The sequence below is a fragment of the Petaurus breviceps genome, unplaced genomic scaffold (assembly GCF_028583685.1).
Source record: "Petaurus breviceps papuanus isolate PSGF00001 unplaced genomic scaffold, PetGlider_PUasm1.0 90845, whole genome shotgun sequence".
NCBI lineage: Eukaryota > Metazoa > Chordata > Mammalia > Diprotodontia > Petauridae > Petaurus > Petaurus breviceps.
The window spans coordinates 1,090,665-1,108,256 of NW_027187359.1; the positions used below are offsets into that span (position 1 = coordinate 1,090,665).

At 45.0% G+C, this 17,592-nt stretch overlaps 2 protein-coding genes across 3 annotated transcripts; one reads left to right on the plus strand and one right to left on the minus strand.

The window, feature by feature from the left end:
* Positions 1–5,361: 5,361 nt before the first annotated feature.
* On the plus strand, positions 5,362–10,158 carry SYS1 (SYS1 golgi trafficking protein). 2 transcript variants are annotated; one of them, XM_069071852.1, is made up of 4 exons: positions 5,362–5,515; positions 5,968–6,277; positions 8,126–8,193; positions 9,125–10,158. In XM_069071852.1, exons 2-4 carry the CDS (start codon positions 6,116–6,118, stop codon positions 9,363–9,365), a joined length of 471 nt encoding a protein of 156 aa, XP_068927953.1. In that variant the 5' UTR covers positions 5,362–5,515; positions 5,968–6,115; the 3' UTR covers positions 9,366–10,158. The 2 variants fall into 2 exon arrangements, with proteins under 2 accessions (XP_068927953.1, XP_068927954.1); XM_069071853.1 differs by having other exon boundaries at positions 5,369–5,515; positions 5,998–6,277.
* Positions 10,159–10,935: 777 nt separating this feature from the next.
* LOC138149033 (neuritin-B-like) lies at positions 10,936–17,331 on the minus strand. The gene is made up of 3 exons (XM_069071854.1): positions 17,280–17,331; positions 16,184–16,307; positions 10,936–12,398 (listed from the first exon to the last, which is right to left on the minus strand). Exons 1-3 carry the CDS (start codon positions 17,329–17,331, stop codon positions 12,179–12,181), a joined length of 396 nt encoding a protein of 131 aa, XP_068927955.1. The 3' UTR covers positions 10,936–12,178.
* Positions 17,332–17,592: the final 261 nt, after the last annotated feature.

Sequence of the window (17,592 nt, forward strand, 5' to 3'; positions counted from 1 at the left end):
ATATATATATATATATATATATATATATATATATATATTTAAAAAATCATTATGAGTAGAAAGCAAAGTAGTGGGGAAACTAAAGAGAGAATTTATTGTTCAGTGGTGCCAAACCCATTTGGGGTTTTCTTGGCGAAGACATCAGAGTGGCTTGCCATTTCCTTCTCCAGTTTATTTACAGATAAGGAAACTGAGGCAAACAGGGTTAAGTGACTTACCCAGGGTCACTAAGTATATGAGGCTAGATTTGAACTCAGGAAAACCTAACTCTAGGCCAGGCACTCACTCCACTCTGCCACCTAACTCCTTGAATGCATCAGTAGAGTTAAATTAACAGAGAAGTCTAGAAGAATGAGGCCTAGGAAATTATTTATGAAGTTGTTAGCACATGGAAGAATGCAGTTTTAGTTAAGTGATAGGAATGAAAGTCAGATAGTCAACAGTAAGTAGCTTGAGGGCAGGGTAGGGTTAAGTATTTTAAGAATTGCAAAGATATGAGCTCATCTGTAGACAGTGGGGGGGGGAGGATCTAACAGATAAGAACTGAATGAAGATGGGTAGAAGGTGGCTTGATTGAAAGGGAAAGCTCAAGGAGAAGATTGGCATAGGATCTACCCCTGAAAGGAGGAGGGGGCTTGGGCTGACTTCCTCTATACCACTTCACTTGGTCATCTCACAACTCCTAACACTTCGCCATCTCCAAGCTGATGATTATTAAATTTCCTTATCCAGCCTTAGCCTCTCTGATGACCTCCAGACTTACATCTCCAACTGCCTTTCAGACATCTCAAACTAGATGTCCAGTAGACCACTTAAATTCAGCCTGTATAAAATGGAACTCGTCATCTGTCCCCCAAACCCTCTCCCCTTCCAATCTTTCCTATTACTGTCTAGGACACCACCATCCTTTCAATTCTCCAGGCTCCCAACCTAGGTATCATCATCTGCTCACTCTCTCTCACCATCCCACCCTCCCCCACCTCCATATCCTATCTGTTGTCACAGCTTATAGTTTTCACCTTTCTCTCCTTTGCAGCATGGTGCAAGTGAATAGAGTGCCAGGCCTAGAGTCAAGAAGACTCATCTTACTGAGTTCAAATGTGATCTCAGACACTTACTGTGTGACCCTGAACAAGTCATTTAACCATGTCTGCTTCGGTTTCCTCATCTGTAATATGAGCTAGAGAAGAAAATGGCAAACTACTCCGGTATCTCTGCCAAGAAAACCCCAAAACAGGGTCAAGGAGAGTTCAATCCAACTGAACAACTCCTCCTCTAATATTGTCACCACCAGGGTGCAGGTACTCATCACCTTACACCTGAATTATTGCAGAAGCTTGCTGATACTGCCTGGCAGAAATCTCCTTCCACTACAACGGCCCTCCATGCAGCTACTAGATAATTTTCTAATGTTCAGGTGAAATCATGTCGACCCTTGTGCGCCGCCCCCCCAATTTCCACCCTCCACCCTTCTTTCCTCCAATGTTTCCCTACCACCTCCAGGATCAAAAACAAAATCCTCTGTTTCAAGTCCAAACCCTTCATAGCCTAGCCCCTTTCCCCCTTCCCAGTCTTCTTACACCATACACCCTTCCCCTACCCATATACTCTTTAAATCCAGTGACACTGGCCTGTTTCTCTTCCTCAAGAAGATACTCCATCTTTTAGTTCCCAGCATTTTCTCTGACTGTCTCTTAAGCAAGGAATGCTCTCTTCATGGCTGCCTCCTGGCTTTCCTGAATTCTTTCAAATCCCAACTAAAATCCCACCTTTTAGAGGAAACCTTTCCCAATCCCTCTTAATTCTAGTGCCTTCCCTTGGATTATTTCCAATTTATCCTGTATATCGTGTGTTTGTTTGCACTCCATGTTGCCTTTCCCCCATTAGACTTTGAGCTCCTGGAAAGCAAGCACTGTCTTTTGCTTTTTTTGTATGCTCAGTGCTCAGCACAGGACCTGGCACATAGTAGGCCCTTAAATGTTTATTGACTGACTGACCTTGGCAAAGAAAAGGATCACCTACCTCTTTCTCAAAGACCAGAATAAAGGTATAGAGAATAGGGGTACTGACTAGATAGTCTTGATTTTCTTAGTAAAGTAAAAGACGAACTTGCCAAGAAGGGGGAAAAGCTTGGCATAAACATCTTGGGAAAGGAGGGGAAAGGTTTGGAACTCTCAGTGTAAGTGGTATGACAGAGTCAGTTGGGGAAGAATACAAGGATTTTTGAGTAGCAATGAAGACTCAACAGGGGTGTTCTAAAGGGCTTTTAATAAATAGTGCAGACCTATTTGAGATTAGATAACATAAATATGTAGCAGACCCAGCTGGCATGGTTATATGACTTCTTTCAATAACATTCAGTAGCACCTCAGCAGCAGTTGAGAGGGAGGATGGTAGGGTTAATTACAGGCTGGATTTTGTCAAGATGTGAGTGGCAGTAGGACAAGGGAACAAGAGAATCAACAGAAGAAGATAATTTTTAGTTGAACTGGTCAACCATGTGGTCCAGATTAGGATGGGAGGAAAGTGAGGTCGGAGTAGGAATGATATACTAGTTATTACTAGAAGAATAGGCTTAGCAAGTATTAAGCAAAGGGAGAAATGGAAAGATGGGAAGGTGAGATCAGTTGGGAATTTCACAATTCAGGATCGGATGAGATAATGTTAAAGCACCTTGTAAATATTAAATCATAATATAATTGCAAGCTATTATTATCATTATATTGGCAGTGTGCTATAATGGATAGAGACCTAGCCTCAGTCATTCAGGAAGATGTGGGTTTAAGTCTTACCTCTGACACATACTAGGTGTGTGACCTGTGCAGAATAGTTCCTGATTAACATTGGTAGAGGGAATTTCCTATATAACAAGGAGACTACAAAGCTAGCCCATGTTCCTTATTATAATTATAATCTTTGAGAAGCAGTTATTGGTAATGGTGAGATCTAAGATATGATCTAAGATATGATACTATGTGAGGCTGAGATGGAATGAAGATTTAGGTCATGGGAGTTTAGGAGGGTAGTAAACTAAGAGATAAAAGAGTATTTGAGGGGACATCAATGATATACTTAAATATAAGGGCATGGGTTAGGATTGAGAGGAAGACTGAAGGAATTATAGATGATAAAAATAGTGTATATATTATATATATGTGATATATTACATATAGTATATGTAGCTTTAAGATTTTCAAAGTACTTTATAAATATTACCTCATTTTATTCCCTGGGTGGTGGGTATCATTATTGCCTTTATTTTACAGATTGAGGAAACTGAGGAGAGGTTAATATTTATTCGCCCAGAGTCACACAGCTAGTGTTTGAGTTCCAATTTAACCTATTTTCCTGATTCTAGGCCTTTCCCTCTATCCATTGTGCCACCTTGAGAAAATAGGAAGTATGACCTGGATGTCATTCATGACAACAATGAGGATTGGAATTGGGTGACAGAAACCAAGTGAAGTGAATCTCAAAGATGGAGAGGTTGCTAAGGGATGGTGGCAAAGGAAGGACCTGAAGAAGTGGCAGTAATAAACAAGAAATGCCTATTTTTCCTCCCAGTCTAGTGTGTTGGGAGCATGAGAGAATGAACAAGCAGGTACCAGAGAAGGTAGCAATGTGCTCAAAAGGGAGCTTGAGCAAGATTCCTTTGAGTTAAAGAAGATGGAAAGAATGTGAGATCTGAGTAGATAAGAAGGAACTTGTTAAGGATGAGGTGTGGTTTCCAGAGGGCACAATGGAAGGAAGGTTGTTATGAGAATTCTCTCTTTCTTATATACATATATGTATATATACATACATACATACATCTCAAACGAGATAATATTTGTAAATAGCTTAGGACAATGCCTGTCACATAGTAGGCTAAAATGTTTTTCCTTCTATCCAGAGAACATGGGAAATACCTGTTGACTACGGTTGTAGTATCCTATGATAGACTGTGATAAATTGGATTACACACACACACACACACACACACACACACACACACACACCCTACCCCAAACACTATGAGGTGAAGCCCACAGAGAGACTGGATTGAATCACTCTGGGGGATCTACTTGGTCCCTAGGGACAACACTGAGCTCACATTTGGTGGCAGTCCCTTTATCTCAAGATGAGAGGGGATGATGAACAGCTATAAGAAACTACACAAAGAATATGTACTAGGGTTCTTTTTCATCTTGTGTTTGAGGCCCTAGTCCAAGCTTGGTGGCTGCACTTGAGGACTTAAGAAGGCCACATGGGCCCTCTAGATCGAAGGTTCCCCACTCCTGGGCTAGTCCTTAATGCTTTCCTAGCAGTGAAGGCATGGTGACTAAATAACTATGGAGGGCATCTAAAAGCTTTGTTAAATGGTTTAACGCAGGGCAGAGCAGTCACAAACTACTTGTAAGGCAAAGGCTTCTGGCAGAGATGGTTCTGAGACAAAGTTGGCCTGCAAATAGTGCTTGAAAGGGTCTCAGGTTGGGAAAGCACTCTTACCAGCTGTATGGGTGCAGATCTCTTTGCTTCTGGGTCTGGAAGCTCACTTAGCTTACTGTTGTTGGTATTCTCCACAGCCAAAGGCCTTTTTCTGCACAGGGTGGTGCCTAATATATTTGTAAAATATTGTAGGGGATAGCTAGGTGTCGAAGTGAATGGAGCACTAGCCCTGGAGTCAGGAGGTCCTGAGTTCAAATCCCACCTCAGACACTTGACATACTAGCAGTGTGACCTTCCGCAAGTCACTTAACCCCAATTGTCTTGCCTTCCCCCCCCTCCAAAAAGAAAAAAAAAATACCATATTGTAGTTTGAGGAAAGCCCTTGTAAGCCTAAAATAAAAGTAAGTTATCATTACTACTGTGAACTTCCTGAGGGCAGTTATTGATCTCTGTCCAATACACAGAAACCACTGCAGGTCCCTTGTATACAGTAGGTGCTTAACAGTTTACAATTCGAATTGTACTGGATACACAAGCAATATTGTGAGTTCAGTGAACTACAGACAGGCTAAAAAAACGGGCAGATCCCAGATCCCATCACCCCATCAGATCTATACCAAGGCCATTCTGGCTGGGGAATCTCGAAGTTTGGTTCCTCCATTTACCCAGGCCTCCTCCCTCCTTCCCTCCCACGGCATCTCTTCAATCTCCAAGACGTCCAACTACAGGCTCCCACCAGAGGGCACGCGCGTTCCACCCAGCTAACGCCCCACTTCCGTTTCTCTTCTATTTCCTTAATGCGCATGTGCGCCTGCTCCTTCCTCAGCAGTTTTCCCTCCTCTCCCCACCTCTTCTTTCGCGGGTCATTCCCAGTGCGCCTGTGCAAAGCCGGGCTTCTCTCCTCCCCTCCTCCCCGCCCCTTACCGTGTCCCCGGAAGCGTTAAATCTCTTTCTCTACTGGGGTTGTGACACGGAGGAGTTGCGGCGCTCTAGGCGCCACCACCACCATGGTTCCTGCTGTCGGCGCCGCTCGAAAGGCTACGTGGTAAGACCTGGACTAGCTACTGGTCCCACAGTCCGAAGTCGGGTGAGTGAACGTCAGACTCTTGCGGAGGTTCGAGAGCCTGCCCGATCTTCCAGAATGGGACAGCCTGACCTATCAGGGTCCCCTTCCCCCCGCCCTCCGCCAGAAATGGGCTCGTCCGGTCCTCTCCTTTTTCCGCCCCCCCCCCCGCCCCCGTGGAGGGAGGGATTGGTTACCATGGAAACAGGCCTGTCCACTTCTCCCCAGTGTTCAGGCTGTTGGAAAATGGAGGGGGCAGGGAAGAGGCAGGGGAGCGGTTTTCCATAGATGTTACTGATTGCTCTGTTCCTGCAGGCTGCTGTGGCCTTATTCGCCCCGGCCCCGCATGGTTATCCTCGCCCTTTCCCCCCAGCAGTGGGTTCCCCGCCTCCCTGGGCTGGCTAGGTGTACCCATACATACTAGAGGATGGGTAGAGGATGTGGGTTGCCGTGGTTATCGAAGTTCTCCTTGCCAGCTGACCGAACCTTGGACTCCAACCCCAAAGGCCCTGCCCCCGACCTCCACATTTCCCCTTCCCATGGCTTGGACACACGTGGAGACCACTGGGGGCAGGAGGCAGCAGCGGTGCTGAAGCTGGAGGCCCGAGCCCTGGAGCCCTGGCCATGGCCGGCCAGTTCCGTAGCTATGTGTGGGACCCCATCCTGATCGTCTCGCAGATCGTGCTTATGCAGAACGTGTACTATGGCTCCCTGGGTCTGTGGCTGGCGCTAGTGGACAGCCTGGTGCAGAGCAGCCCCACTCTGGACCAGATGTTCAGCCCGGAGGTAAGGATCCTCGGCAACCAGATGTGGAGGGTCTGCATTCAGCGCCTCTGTCTACTCAACGTGCTCATTCAGTCAGTCACTCCTTCACTAACAATCACTTTAATTCATTCACCTACTCAGTGGCTCATACTTTCAGGCAGTTATGCAGTCACCCACTCACCCAGCCAGTCATCAGTTAGACTAGCCACCTGGTTAGCCAGCCAGTCACACTCAGCTACCAACTCAGTCACCCTGGTGGGCAGGCAGTCATTCATTCAGTCCTGTCATTCACTCAGCTCCTCACACATTGTGTCACTTGGTCCCTGTTCATCTCTGTCACCCAGCCAGTACTGATTTGCTAACCATTAAGTACTTACACAGAGATTTGTGCTTATACAAAGCTACAAAGTTGAGATAAGAAAAGTTCCTTGTTCTCATGGAATTTATATTATAGTAGAGTGAATTGACACATAGATGCAAATCATTATGTAACATATTACATGATAAATAATTAGAGTGAAACAAAGTAGTATTTGAGGTCTGAAGGGGAAGAGTATTATTTAATGGGGGGAGCAGGGTAGACATCCAGGAAATGGTATTCCACTTGAACTATTTGGATGTGTAGGAATTTGACAGGTGGAGTAGGATGGGAGAAAGGGGGGAGGAATAGAGGCTGGGAAGCCATTCTAGGCACTGAAGCAAAGATTGAGGCAGGAGAATTCAGGTCTCAGTCAAAGACAGTGTGATAGTAATGGAAAGAGTACTAGAATCAGAGTTAGGACATCTAAGTTTAAGTCTTAGCTCTCTACCACTTATTAGATGTATAATTTTGAAAAAGAATTTTCCCCTTTCAGACCTTCAGTTCCTTCGTCTATAAAAGGGAAATAATTGTACTTAATGTTACCTAACCCAGTGGACAGAATTCTGAAATGGAAGCACTGTGTAAACTATTAGTCACTATAGAACTGGGAATGGTGATTATCATTCACTGAAAAAAAGTTCTGAGCTCTCTGTTGAGGGTGAACTGGGTAGTAATCAAAGAGCAATAAGACCCAGTCTCTCTTCCTTAACAGAGCTTTCCATCAGGAGTCTAGGGCTGGGATAAGCTAAGACCCACTAATAAGTATAATATATACAAAGGGTTGAGTGACACATAAGAATAGTACAGAGTGCCTTGTTCAAAGAAGGGAAAGATGAGGAAAGGTGGTATTTGATCTGAGCCTGCAGAAATTCAGGTAGATTTGAGGGCACATTGTCAGACATAGAAAGATGTAGAATATATGGGGAGAGAGTGAGCCGTTCTTTGGGCTGGAGAGTAGAATGCCTGAGGAGGTAGTGTAGGGAGATGAGGCTGGAGGGATAGTCAGAATCCCCTATTACCTTTCTCCTCTAGGCCCTGCTGAGACTACAGGGACATAGACAAAGTTACCAGGTAGGGAGACCTTTCCTGGAGGCATAGCCTAGGCCAGGATATACCATGAGGTTATTGGTGACAAACTCATATACTCAATTGGGCCTTAGGATTTAATTTCTCACCCACATCTAAATGAAAAGGTGTATGAATCCTGGCAGCATTTTTGATGATAGGTTGTGATCCTTTTTCTTAAGAACTGTGACTTATTCTCTTTGAGCCTCAGTTTTCTTGTTTGAAAAAAAAATGGATATAATATACTTCATTTGATTCTCATATGAAGGTAGGTGTGTGTGTGTGTGTAAATTAAAAATACTATGTAAATCTGAGCTTTTATTAGTATGTGATTTCCTTATCATCCTGTGGGGTTCTGGATTCAGGGCCTTGCTGAAAAATCACCTTAACATCCAGTGTCACTCCATTCATTTGTGAGTTTTTCCTTCTCTGTTCTTCCTTAGATCCTGGGCTTCTCTACTCCTCCGGGCCGTCTCTCCATGATGGCCTTCATCCTCAATGCTCTTACCTGGTGAGTATCCTCAGCCTCACAAGCCACCGGGGGTTCCTAAGACAAAGCTTCCTTTGACCAAGTATTAGGGTCTTCCCTCAGATTCTGACTTGATATGAGTGCCCCTTTCTAGGACAGGTAAGTGGCTCAGTGGATAGAGTACCAGACCTGGAGTCAGGAAGACTTGAGTTCAGATCTGGCCTCAAATACTTATAGCTTTGTGACCCTGGGGAAGTCACTTAATCCTGTTTGCCTCAGTTTCCTCATCTGTAAAGTGAGCTGAAGAAGGAAATGGCAAACCACTCCTGTATCTTTGCTAAGAAAACTCCAGATGGGGTCATGAAGAGTTGGACTTGACTGAACACTACAACCTCTTTTTAGAGAATAGTGAAAGAAAGTGGGCTTATTCAGGGATCTACCCCAGTTCTAGTTTCCATAGAACAGTAACTCTGACATAGGTATACATCTGTATCTTTCTGCCACATGTAATGCAATCTTGAGATAACAACATTGAGCTGGGCAACCAAGAGTCGAAGATTCTAGGTCTGCCCTCTCTTATGACCACCTACTATGACCCTAGGCAAGTCACTTCCCTCTGGTCCTCAGAGACTTCATACATAAAATGATGAGGGGAATCTATGTGGAGACCACTGAGGGAAGGAGGTATCCAAAGTTACTTCCTGCTCTGATATTCTGTGTTCTAAGGTACCTCACAGCTTCGTCAGTTGTCTAGGAATAAATAGCCTAATCTTTTTGTCTCGGTGACATCCTTGATTTTACAGTCACAAAACTTTTAGCTTATATATGTTGTTTGCTGATTTCTTATCCTTACAACTGTTGTGTTTCATTCAGTCTCATTAGTGACTTGTCAGATGAATTCCCTTCAGATTGCTAGATGCTTCTCTCAAAAGGGAGGCCAACCCAGTGATTTCTATTTTGTCTCCCATGACAGTGCCCTTGGTTTGTTATACTTCATCCGTCGAGGGAAACAGTGTTTGGACTTCACTGTCACAGTCCATTTCTTCCACCTCCTGGGATGCTGGATCTACAGTTCCCATTTCCCCTCATCGCTGACCTGGTGGCTGGTGCATGCTGTTTGTATTGCCCTGATGGCTGTGATTGGGGAGTACCTCTGTATGAGGACGGAGCTCAAGGAGATCCCCCTTAATTCTGCTCCCAAATCCAATGTCTAGGAAATTGACTTCTGCGGCCATGCGTGCCCTCCAGATCTTTTTTCAAGCACCGAAAGGGACTTGGTCAATGTGAAGTTGACAATGGTGTGGGAAGAGCAGGCTCCACCAGTCAGCCAGGGCAGTCAGCTGGCATAAGCTGAGGCAATGATGTCTGCAGAGAAGAAATGTATCAGGAAGAGAGCCCTTCCTATGGGCAAAGGCAGAGTGAAAGGAGCAAGCAAAAATTGGAGACGTTTCACTCCACTATTCTTGTCGTCATCTTTTTTTTTTTTAAAGAAAAACAAGAAACTCTGATTGGAGTAAATCACTTGACTGGCTATTTCACCCTGCCTACTTGGGATAACTTCTCCAATTTTACTGGACCAAAGAAGTTCAGTTTGGGGTAATAAGTTTTTCTGTGGATGGAGAGGTCATAAATGGTACGGTCATCAAGGCTGATAGAGGCACAAAATGCTAGTGAAATCCAAAGCCTGCTACCCTGAAACACACATACTGCCCAGCAACTTCCTTTGGCCCCTTGTCTGTCCCATCCCTTGCCCCTAGTTCCTATGAGAGGCAGCTTGTAGGACCTTACGGAGCATAGGCGGGCAGTTGGTTCCTCCTTTCTTTGGAACTGTAGTACAGATGGGAATACAAAGTTACTACTGATGGGACAAGCCCAGTGTTCCACCCATCCAGGGCTAGGAGGAGAGGGTAGTGCTTCACTGTTGAGATGCTCCTTTGGGACAGGATTTCCTGTTGGAGTGGCTGACACCTCCTTGACTTCCTTTGTACATAAATACAGTATTTTCTAGTTCTGCCTGTGCTGACTTTGTGTTACTGTGATAAGGTATTGGGAAGAGTGTCTTACAAAGGTACAGGCCTCTTGTTTCCCTTCCTGGATTGTAGGGGGCAACCTTTATACTAGCAGAGCAGGATGGTAGAGTGGAAAGAGCTGGAATGAGGAGAAAGGTTCCAGTCCTGGTTTGGACACGTGACCAAGGGCTATTCTCTTCCCCTCTTGTAAGCCTCAGTTTCCTTATTTGTAAAATAGGGATAATAATACTGGTCCAACCTGACTCACTGAGCTGTTGTGCTGACTGCATTTTGTAAAGCCTTAAAGTTCTATTGAAATGAGTTATTAATAAATTTGTAAAGAACCAGCGTTCTGTGGTGAAGAGAGTGTTGAACCAGGCATCAGGAGACTGTTTCTAGTTCTGGCTCAGTCAGCAACTAACTGTGATCTTGAGCCAGTAACTTCCCCTCTCAGAGCTTCAGTTCCTTCATCTGTCAAATGAGAAGGTCAAGCTCGATGACTTGAAGTTCCTGTCCTACTCTACCATTTCAAAATTCAGATAGCCCTCTCTCCTGCTCTTACCATACAAGTCCAGTCTACTCTCCGTCCCAGGCTCTAAGGGAATTGCCTTAGAAACTGAGTGGAGAGATACCACCACCATCTCCTGATTATTTCCTAGCCCAGGTGATAATGGTGGTAAGGTCTCTGCTCTGTTCCATGTTTGCCTGGCACCTACTTCTGGTGCTAATGAGTTATAGCAATTCTTGCTTCTTTATGGAAAGGTGTGAGCCAGAAACCTGCCCCAAAGACCTGTAAAATGCCAGATTTTTCCACATTACTAGTTCCAGAGCTGGAAAGGGAATATAAATTTGACTTTAAGAAATCACTGAATTTTCCATGCTGCTCTGGATTTTAACCTTGTAAAAGGAGGGTTAAAGGCCAACTAGGCAAATGCTTGGGTGGAGAAACATTGGGGAAGGATAAAGATTGGACTATGAAGGATGTCTAAAAGGTGATATTTTGCCATACAAGGAGATGGAAGGGAATGACTTTATTAAGGTTTAAATCTTTAGGGGGAAAAGGCATAGAACCTGACATAGGTTTTCTTTTTTGGAAGGAGCCAATTCCCTACCCAGTATATAAATTCTCTCCACAGTGGTCTTGGCAAACAGAAACAAATTGTCTGATTCTGTTTAAGTCCCTGCATCTCATAACGGAACCTGGTGACCCCTTGGGATAGTATGAGAAGGGAGAGCCGCAGAAGGGTACCCTCCTTTCCCTGTGTATCAGTTGATAGGAGATTTGGTTTCTGGTATAATGGAGTAATAAGTAATGATCTTAGAAAGAGAAAGAAGGCACCTCCAATTCTGTTCTCAGGCCTGTTATGAGGCTTAGATGGCAATAACATCCTTAGAGGCTTGCTTGGCAAGTTCGATGTCATGGCAATGCTGTCTCTTGATGGTTACTGTGGATTTGAGAAGAGGTAGGGTGGCGGAATGAGCACTCGTTAGAGGCCCTGGGTTCTGCTGCTTGCTACACTGTGGGACCTGGGCCAACCAACCCTCTATGAGCCTGTTTCCTCATCTATAAAATGGGGGTGATGCTTTCTGCATTAACAGCTGAAAGGACTGTTGTAAGGCAAGTGCTATTTCAGAGTGAGCTATTATTTGGACCTCATATAATGGAAATATCTCATTTAATACTGGGAATGCACACTTTCTAAAACGTGAACTCTTGACAGGTCTGCTTCCCTTCTTTCCAAGTTGATTTTCCAAGGAAGGCTTGCTGATACAAAGCAAAATCCATAAAATGCAAGACTCCTGCATCACAGCAAGATTTTTAATTGCAAAGACTATAGTGAGGTTCTTTTCTCAGCATGTATTCTGGGACGTTGGGGGTGGTGATACCTAGACAGGAAACCAGTGGGTATTGGTCAGTGGCTCAAGTGACTTAGCACTTGGCAGTAAAGGATCTTTCCTTTGGACAGGAGAGGGTTTGGCCCAGGGAGGCAGGTTCCATGCACTGGCCCAGGCCGCCTTCAGAACCAAACAAGGAGCAGAGAAGTGGCCAGCAGGTGCCAGGGTAGAAGGAATAAAGGGCCTGGCCCACCAGAACCCTTGGGGCTGCATAGCTCAAACAAGTTCCCAGGAAAGTGAAGATTCCTAGATTCCTTTTTTAAAGTCTCCCAGATTAGGGCAGCTTCCTCTTCACAGTCCTGGAGGGTAGTCAGGGCACAGGCGTGAAACTCTTCCCAGTACCTGCAGCCAAAAGGACCGAAGAGGCGACCTTTCAGGGTTTGGTATACTTTAATTCAACAAAAGCCATATGTTAAGCCTCTTCTATGTATAAACACTGTGCCGGATACTGAATATACAGACAAACAAAATCCTTGTCCTCGGTGAGCCTGCATTCTACCGGTGATAGTACTGGTAATGAGATTCAACAGGTACACAAAGAAATGTGATACAAGGAAAACTGAGGAGAGAGAACAATTATACAACAGGGAATCACTCTGGAATTTCTATTTGGAAGGGAGCTCAGAGGCTGACTGATTCAACTCTTACTCTAAAAAGAATCTCTTTGACAACCTTGCCAGCAAATCTTTGATAAAAGGCTCCCAATGAGGGGGACCTGCTCCCCACCTCTTGAGTGAGGCAGCCCATTCCACTTTTGAAGAGGTCTAATTATTAAGCTTTCTCTTACATCAAGCCCTAAATTGGCCTCTTGGCATCTTGCACCCTTTGCAGCTTTGTTCTGCCCTTGGGCCAAAAAGTACTCTTCTAACCTCTTCAATTTGACAGCCTTTCAAATCCTTAAAATCACGTTCTGACTGAATTTCTTCCCCAGTTCCTTCCAACAGATCTTCACACCGCATCTACTTGAGGTTCTCCATTATTATGGTACTCACTAGTCAAGTTCTAATTTATCAGTGAAGGAAGGCTTCTCTTAGGAGATGGAACGTAAGCTTAGTCTTATTGAAAAAGAAGGTTTCTGGGTGGGAGATGATGGAAGAGTGGATGCCCAGCATGGGCCACATTCCAGTTTGAGCCCCTAGCAAAGGGAATAGAATGTTGAGTGCAGGGAAAAGATAGAAATCCAATTTGACTAGAACATGAAGTGTAGCAAGCAGAATAGCAAAAAAAAAAAAAAATGTTTGGAAACCCAGGTGGGAGCCAAATTTAGGAGACTTTAAATGCCAGGTTAGAACCAATGTGAAACTACTCAGCAGGGGAATGGAGTCATATGGTCAGACCTATGTTTTAAGAAGATTACTTTAGCAGTGCAGGAAAGACGAGAAGAAGGGAAAGAGTCAAAACAGAAATCAATTAGGAGGCTATTAAATAGCCTAGGAAAGAGGCAATAAAAAATCTGAACTATGATACACTCCATGAGTGGAAAGAAGAGGCTAAGTGGGTAGTGGATAGATTGCTAGGCTAGGCATCAGGATGATGTAAATTCAAATCCAGCATCAGACACTAGTTGTGTGACCTTGAGCAAGTCATTTAACTGCTGTTTGCCTCCGTTTCTTCAACTGTAAAATGAGGATTATAGCATTTACATCTGAGAGTTGTGATAATCAAATGAGATAATATTTGTAAAGTTTCTGGCACACAGTGAAAGGTATTATAAATGCTAGCTATCATTTTAAGAGAAGTGAAGGTAGAATCTAACAGATTTGGTCATTCATTGACTTTGGGGGATGGTAAGAATAGATGAATATTCAAGGATGATTTTTAGGTTATAAATCTAGTTGATTGGAAAGACAGTATTCTCAAGAGAAATAAGGAAATTGAAGAAGGGGTAAATTAATTGGGGAGAATTAGTTCTGGTTTTGGATATATTGAGCATGAGTTGCCTACAGCCCATCTAGGGAGAAAGGGATAACAGCTGATTATTTAGATTTGGGAGTCATCTGGGTAGAGATGATAACTAAGCCAGGGGAAGCAACATCAAGGAAAGGAGCATAAAGGGAAACAAGCACATGGGACAGAGCCCTGAGGACCCCTTGCTAGAGGGGTAGGAGATGAATGATCTGGCAAAGGAGACTGAGGAACAAATTGGTCAGGTAGAAGAACCAGGTGAGAGCAGTATGATAGAAGCTTGTCAGGAGGAGGTTATTTAATATTGGCAATAGCTGCAGAGAGGTGTAAAAAAAATGCCTGAAGTCATCTAATTTCTTGATTAAGAAAATTAGATTACTAAATCTTGGAGAAAGCCATTTCATTCCAGTGGTGGGACTGGAAACTAGATTTGCAAATGGCTGAGAAGCCAATGTGTGGTCTGGAAGTGGAAGATGCAAATGTAGATTATTCTTTTGAGGAAATGGGCAGTGAAAGACAGAAAAGATGAAGGAATGTAGCTTGAGAGGATAGCGGATGGGGTAGATGAAAACCTTTTTGTACTTGGGGAGGGAGCCAGGTTAGAAAGATATTATTGATGAGAGCAAAAGAAGAAATGATGGAACAAGATGAAAACAAAGACACAAGTAGAGAGGTTTATCTTGACAAGGAGAAAAGTCAGTTCTCTAAGAGGTTAGAGCAAAGGAAGAGACAGCAAACAACAATCTAAAGGTATTCTGAAGGTGTGTGTGGGGGGGGGAGCAATGAAGGGAGTTCAAAATAAGTAAAACAGGAGATAAGAATGTCTGCTGAAAGGAAGGAGGTCTTGATGAGAGGAGATTTGGAATAGTCACTGTTGAGGGCAAAGAATAGTCCATCAAAGAATAAAAAGGATTCCTGTACAGCAGTGAGGGCCTGGTTGGTTTTTCTAACTTCAGAACTGGAACTCTATCCACACTGTTTATCATTTGGATATATGTTGTAACCAGTGGGGTCCTAATAAATGTTTAATTGCACTGTATACAAAAAATATGAATTTGTAGTGGACACAGAGATGTGTGACTTCAAGTATTCATCAGCTACAGAAGAGTGAGGTGGAAAAAGCAGAGAGCTGGGGAAATGCAGCATTGACAGGATGAATGACAAGCCAAAGAGGAAGAGAATTATGGGGGAAAGACAACATATGTAGCTGGATTAGCTAACTAGGACTATGAAGGGAGGAAAGGGAGGCCAAAATTGAGATGAATGGTTTGAATGTTGTGAGGAGAAGAACATGGTGTGACTTGGTGTTCCAATGCATATTTCCCTATTTGGGGGAGGAGGGGAAATCAGATTTAAAGAGGCAGTACAGAATCCACTTCTTATTCAGGCCTCATCTTCACTTTTTATTTAAGGCTTTACTGGGAAAAGAACAACAATTGGGCTTGGGAGGCAGAGGATCCCAAGCCCTTTTTCTAACACTTTTTTGCTGTGTGAACTTTTTCCCCTCTGGACTTCAATTCTTTCAGGTAAGTCATAGGATTATAGAACAGAAAGGGACTTTAGGGATAAACTAGTTCTACTGCTTCTTTTTTCGGAGTAAACTGAGGCTCCAACAGTGATTTAAAAGTTATACAGTAAATTAGTGCAGAAGCAGGATTAGAACCCTCATCCTACTTACATTTATTAAGAGATGGAGATGCTAGAGAAGGTAACAGACTTTGGATCAGACCTGGTCCTGTCCATAGGTCTTTGCTTAAAAGACCATGAGTTTCAAAGAAACTTAAAACCACCACTAAAGTATTTCCTTTCAGGTAATGGCAGATTTTGCACAGCTCTCAGAACTATCCTTTACTCCCATCAAAAGTCAGGCTTGCATGAGCACTGTGGGGAGCAGGTCAAGAATTTTGGTATTTCAGCAGATGATTCGGGAGGTTATGAAGGAACAAACTTCCCTTTCAAATACCGCAGGTAATTAATTCCCAGAGGGTGGTTAGTTGAGCAGCTGCTCATTAGTGGGAAGAAATGAGGTCATGAGTACCCTTAGGGCATCCTAGTGAAGCTGGTGAAAAGGAGTGAATGGAGGTGTCATCTCCGTTCTTCTGATCTCAGTCCCCTTCATCCTTCCAATCCTTCCAGGCAGGACCTGTGGGGACACCAAGGCTGGTGGGGGACACATGGGACAAGCGGCCTCCAGAGGGAGAGGAAGGATGAACGCTACTCACCCACAGACTGCGGGCAGCCCCTGTGCCTCAGCCACGCTGCTTCCCAGCTGCAGTACGCAGGCAGAGAATCCACGGTACACTTGAAGGCATTCTACCTGGGCGTCTCGAGCCCTGACTGAAGTCTCTGGAGTAGAAGGCAGAAAAGAGGAGAGATAGTATGAGCCAGCTCAGCTCTGTGCGGAGACTCAATATAAATCGCTAGCCCTCTCCCGGTCCGCACCCTAACCCCCAGCCTGGTACTTGTAGGACACGACTGAATAATGACTTGTCCCAGCCCCACATTCGAACTCTAGTTCTACTGGTGCTTCCTCAGAGAGCCCGTTCTTTTTTTTTTTTTTTTTTTTAAGAGCAATCGGGGTTAAGTAACTTGCTCAAGGTTACACGGCCAGGTGTTTCTGGGTGGGAGCTAAGTGTTAAGAGTCCGGATTCGATCCCAGGTCATCCCAACCCTGGGGCCGGTGCTTTTACTGTGCTACCTGGCCGCCCCCAGAGCCCGTTCTTAAACCACCACGGTTCAATCCTTTCTTCCAGGGCCCTCCTGGACCCGTTATCCCCCCTTTTATCCCCTTTCTCCTCCCTCCATCCCACCCCAGCTTGCAATTAAGTTCATTTTGTCCCAGGCAGTGAGTGAGAAAAGTAAGGTGGGGCTGAGCTTGGAAGAAGGGAGCCAAGGGAGGCTCAAGGACCGAGCGAGAGATTCCACGGAGAGAGAGCAGGAAGCCTGCCAGAGCGGGAGGTGAACAGAAAGAGAAGAAACGGAAGGCGTTCGTTTTTAAGTAAGAGGAAACGCAGAGAGTGAAGAGGCTAAACCTGGGCGCAGAAACCAGAGAGCGCACACGTTCTAGGTCTACCGGACAATGGGCAGTTTGCGCTGGGCAAGGAGAGAGCGCAGCTCAGGGACTTAACTGGCAGGGAAGGGGCCACAGTTGCAGCCCCAAAGGGAAGAAATGAGAGAGAAGAAGTGAGAATTTGACTTGGGAGGGAGGAGTGCGCACCTTGGGGGCTGGAGGCGGGAGGACAGGCGTGGGGGAGTGGACAGGAAGGGCGCGTCGCAGAGGGATGCGGTGAGTGCTTCAGCAGATCTTGGGGGCCTTACCAAAGGAGGGTAGCATCAGCAGCAGCGCCGAGAGCAGAAGACCCAGCGCCATGGCCCCTCTCAGCGCAGTCTGCGGGGTCCCATGTGGAAGAAGGAGAAGCAGAACCGGAGCCCAAATGGCTCACGCTTAGCTTCATCTGCGCCAACCCATTAGCTCCCACCTCTTGGCTCCCTCCTTCTCACTCACTCCGCCTGACTCCCTCCTTCTCCCTCCCTCCGCTGCCCAGTGTGCGGCTATTTCACCGCCCCAGGTCCCGCACCTGGCCAAGCTCCCTGGCCCAGACCAGCTGCCACCGGGTCCCTACCAGAGGCT

Bases quoted from the DNA above. Each gene is read 5' to 3' on its own strand.
- LOC138149033 (XM_069071854.1), bottom strand. From the start codon at position 17,331: ATGGCGCTGGGTCTTCTGCTCTCGGCGCTGCTGCTGATGCTACCCTCC. The intron at 16,308-17,279 runs GTAAGGCCCCCA...CTTCTACTCCAG, and splicing joins GCTGATGCTACCCTCCTTTG to AGACTTCAGTCAGGGCTCGA. The intron at 12,399-16,183 runs GTGAGTAGCGTT...TTTTGGCTGCAG, and splicing joins GGGCTGCCCGCAGTCTGTGG to GTACTGGGAAGAGTTTCACG.
- SYS1 (XM_069071852.1), top strand. From the start codon at position 6,116: ATGGCCGGCCAGTTCCGTAGCTATGTGTGGGACCCCATCCTGATCGTC. The intron at 6,278-8,125 runs GTAAGGATCCTC...GTTCTTCCTTAG, and splicing joins ACCAGATGTTCAGCCCGGAG to ATCCTGGGCTTCTCTACTCC. The intron at 8,194-9,124 runs GTGAGTATCCTC...CTCCCATGACAG, and splicing joins ATCCTCAATGCTCTTACCTG to TGCCCTTGGTTTGTTATACT.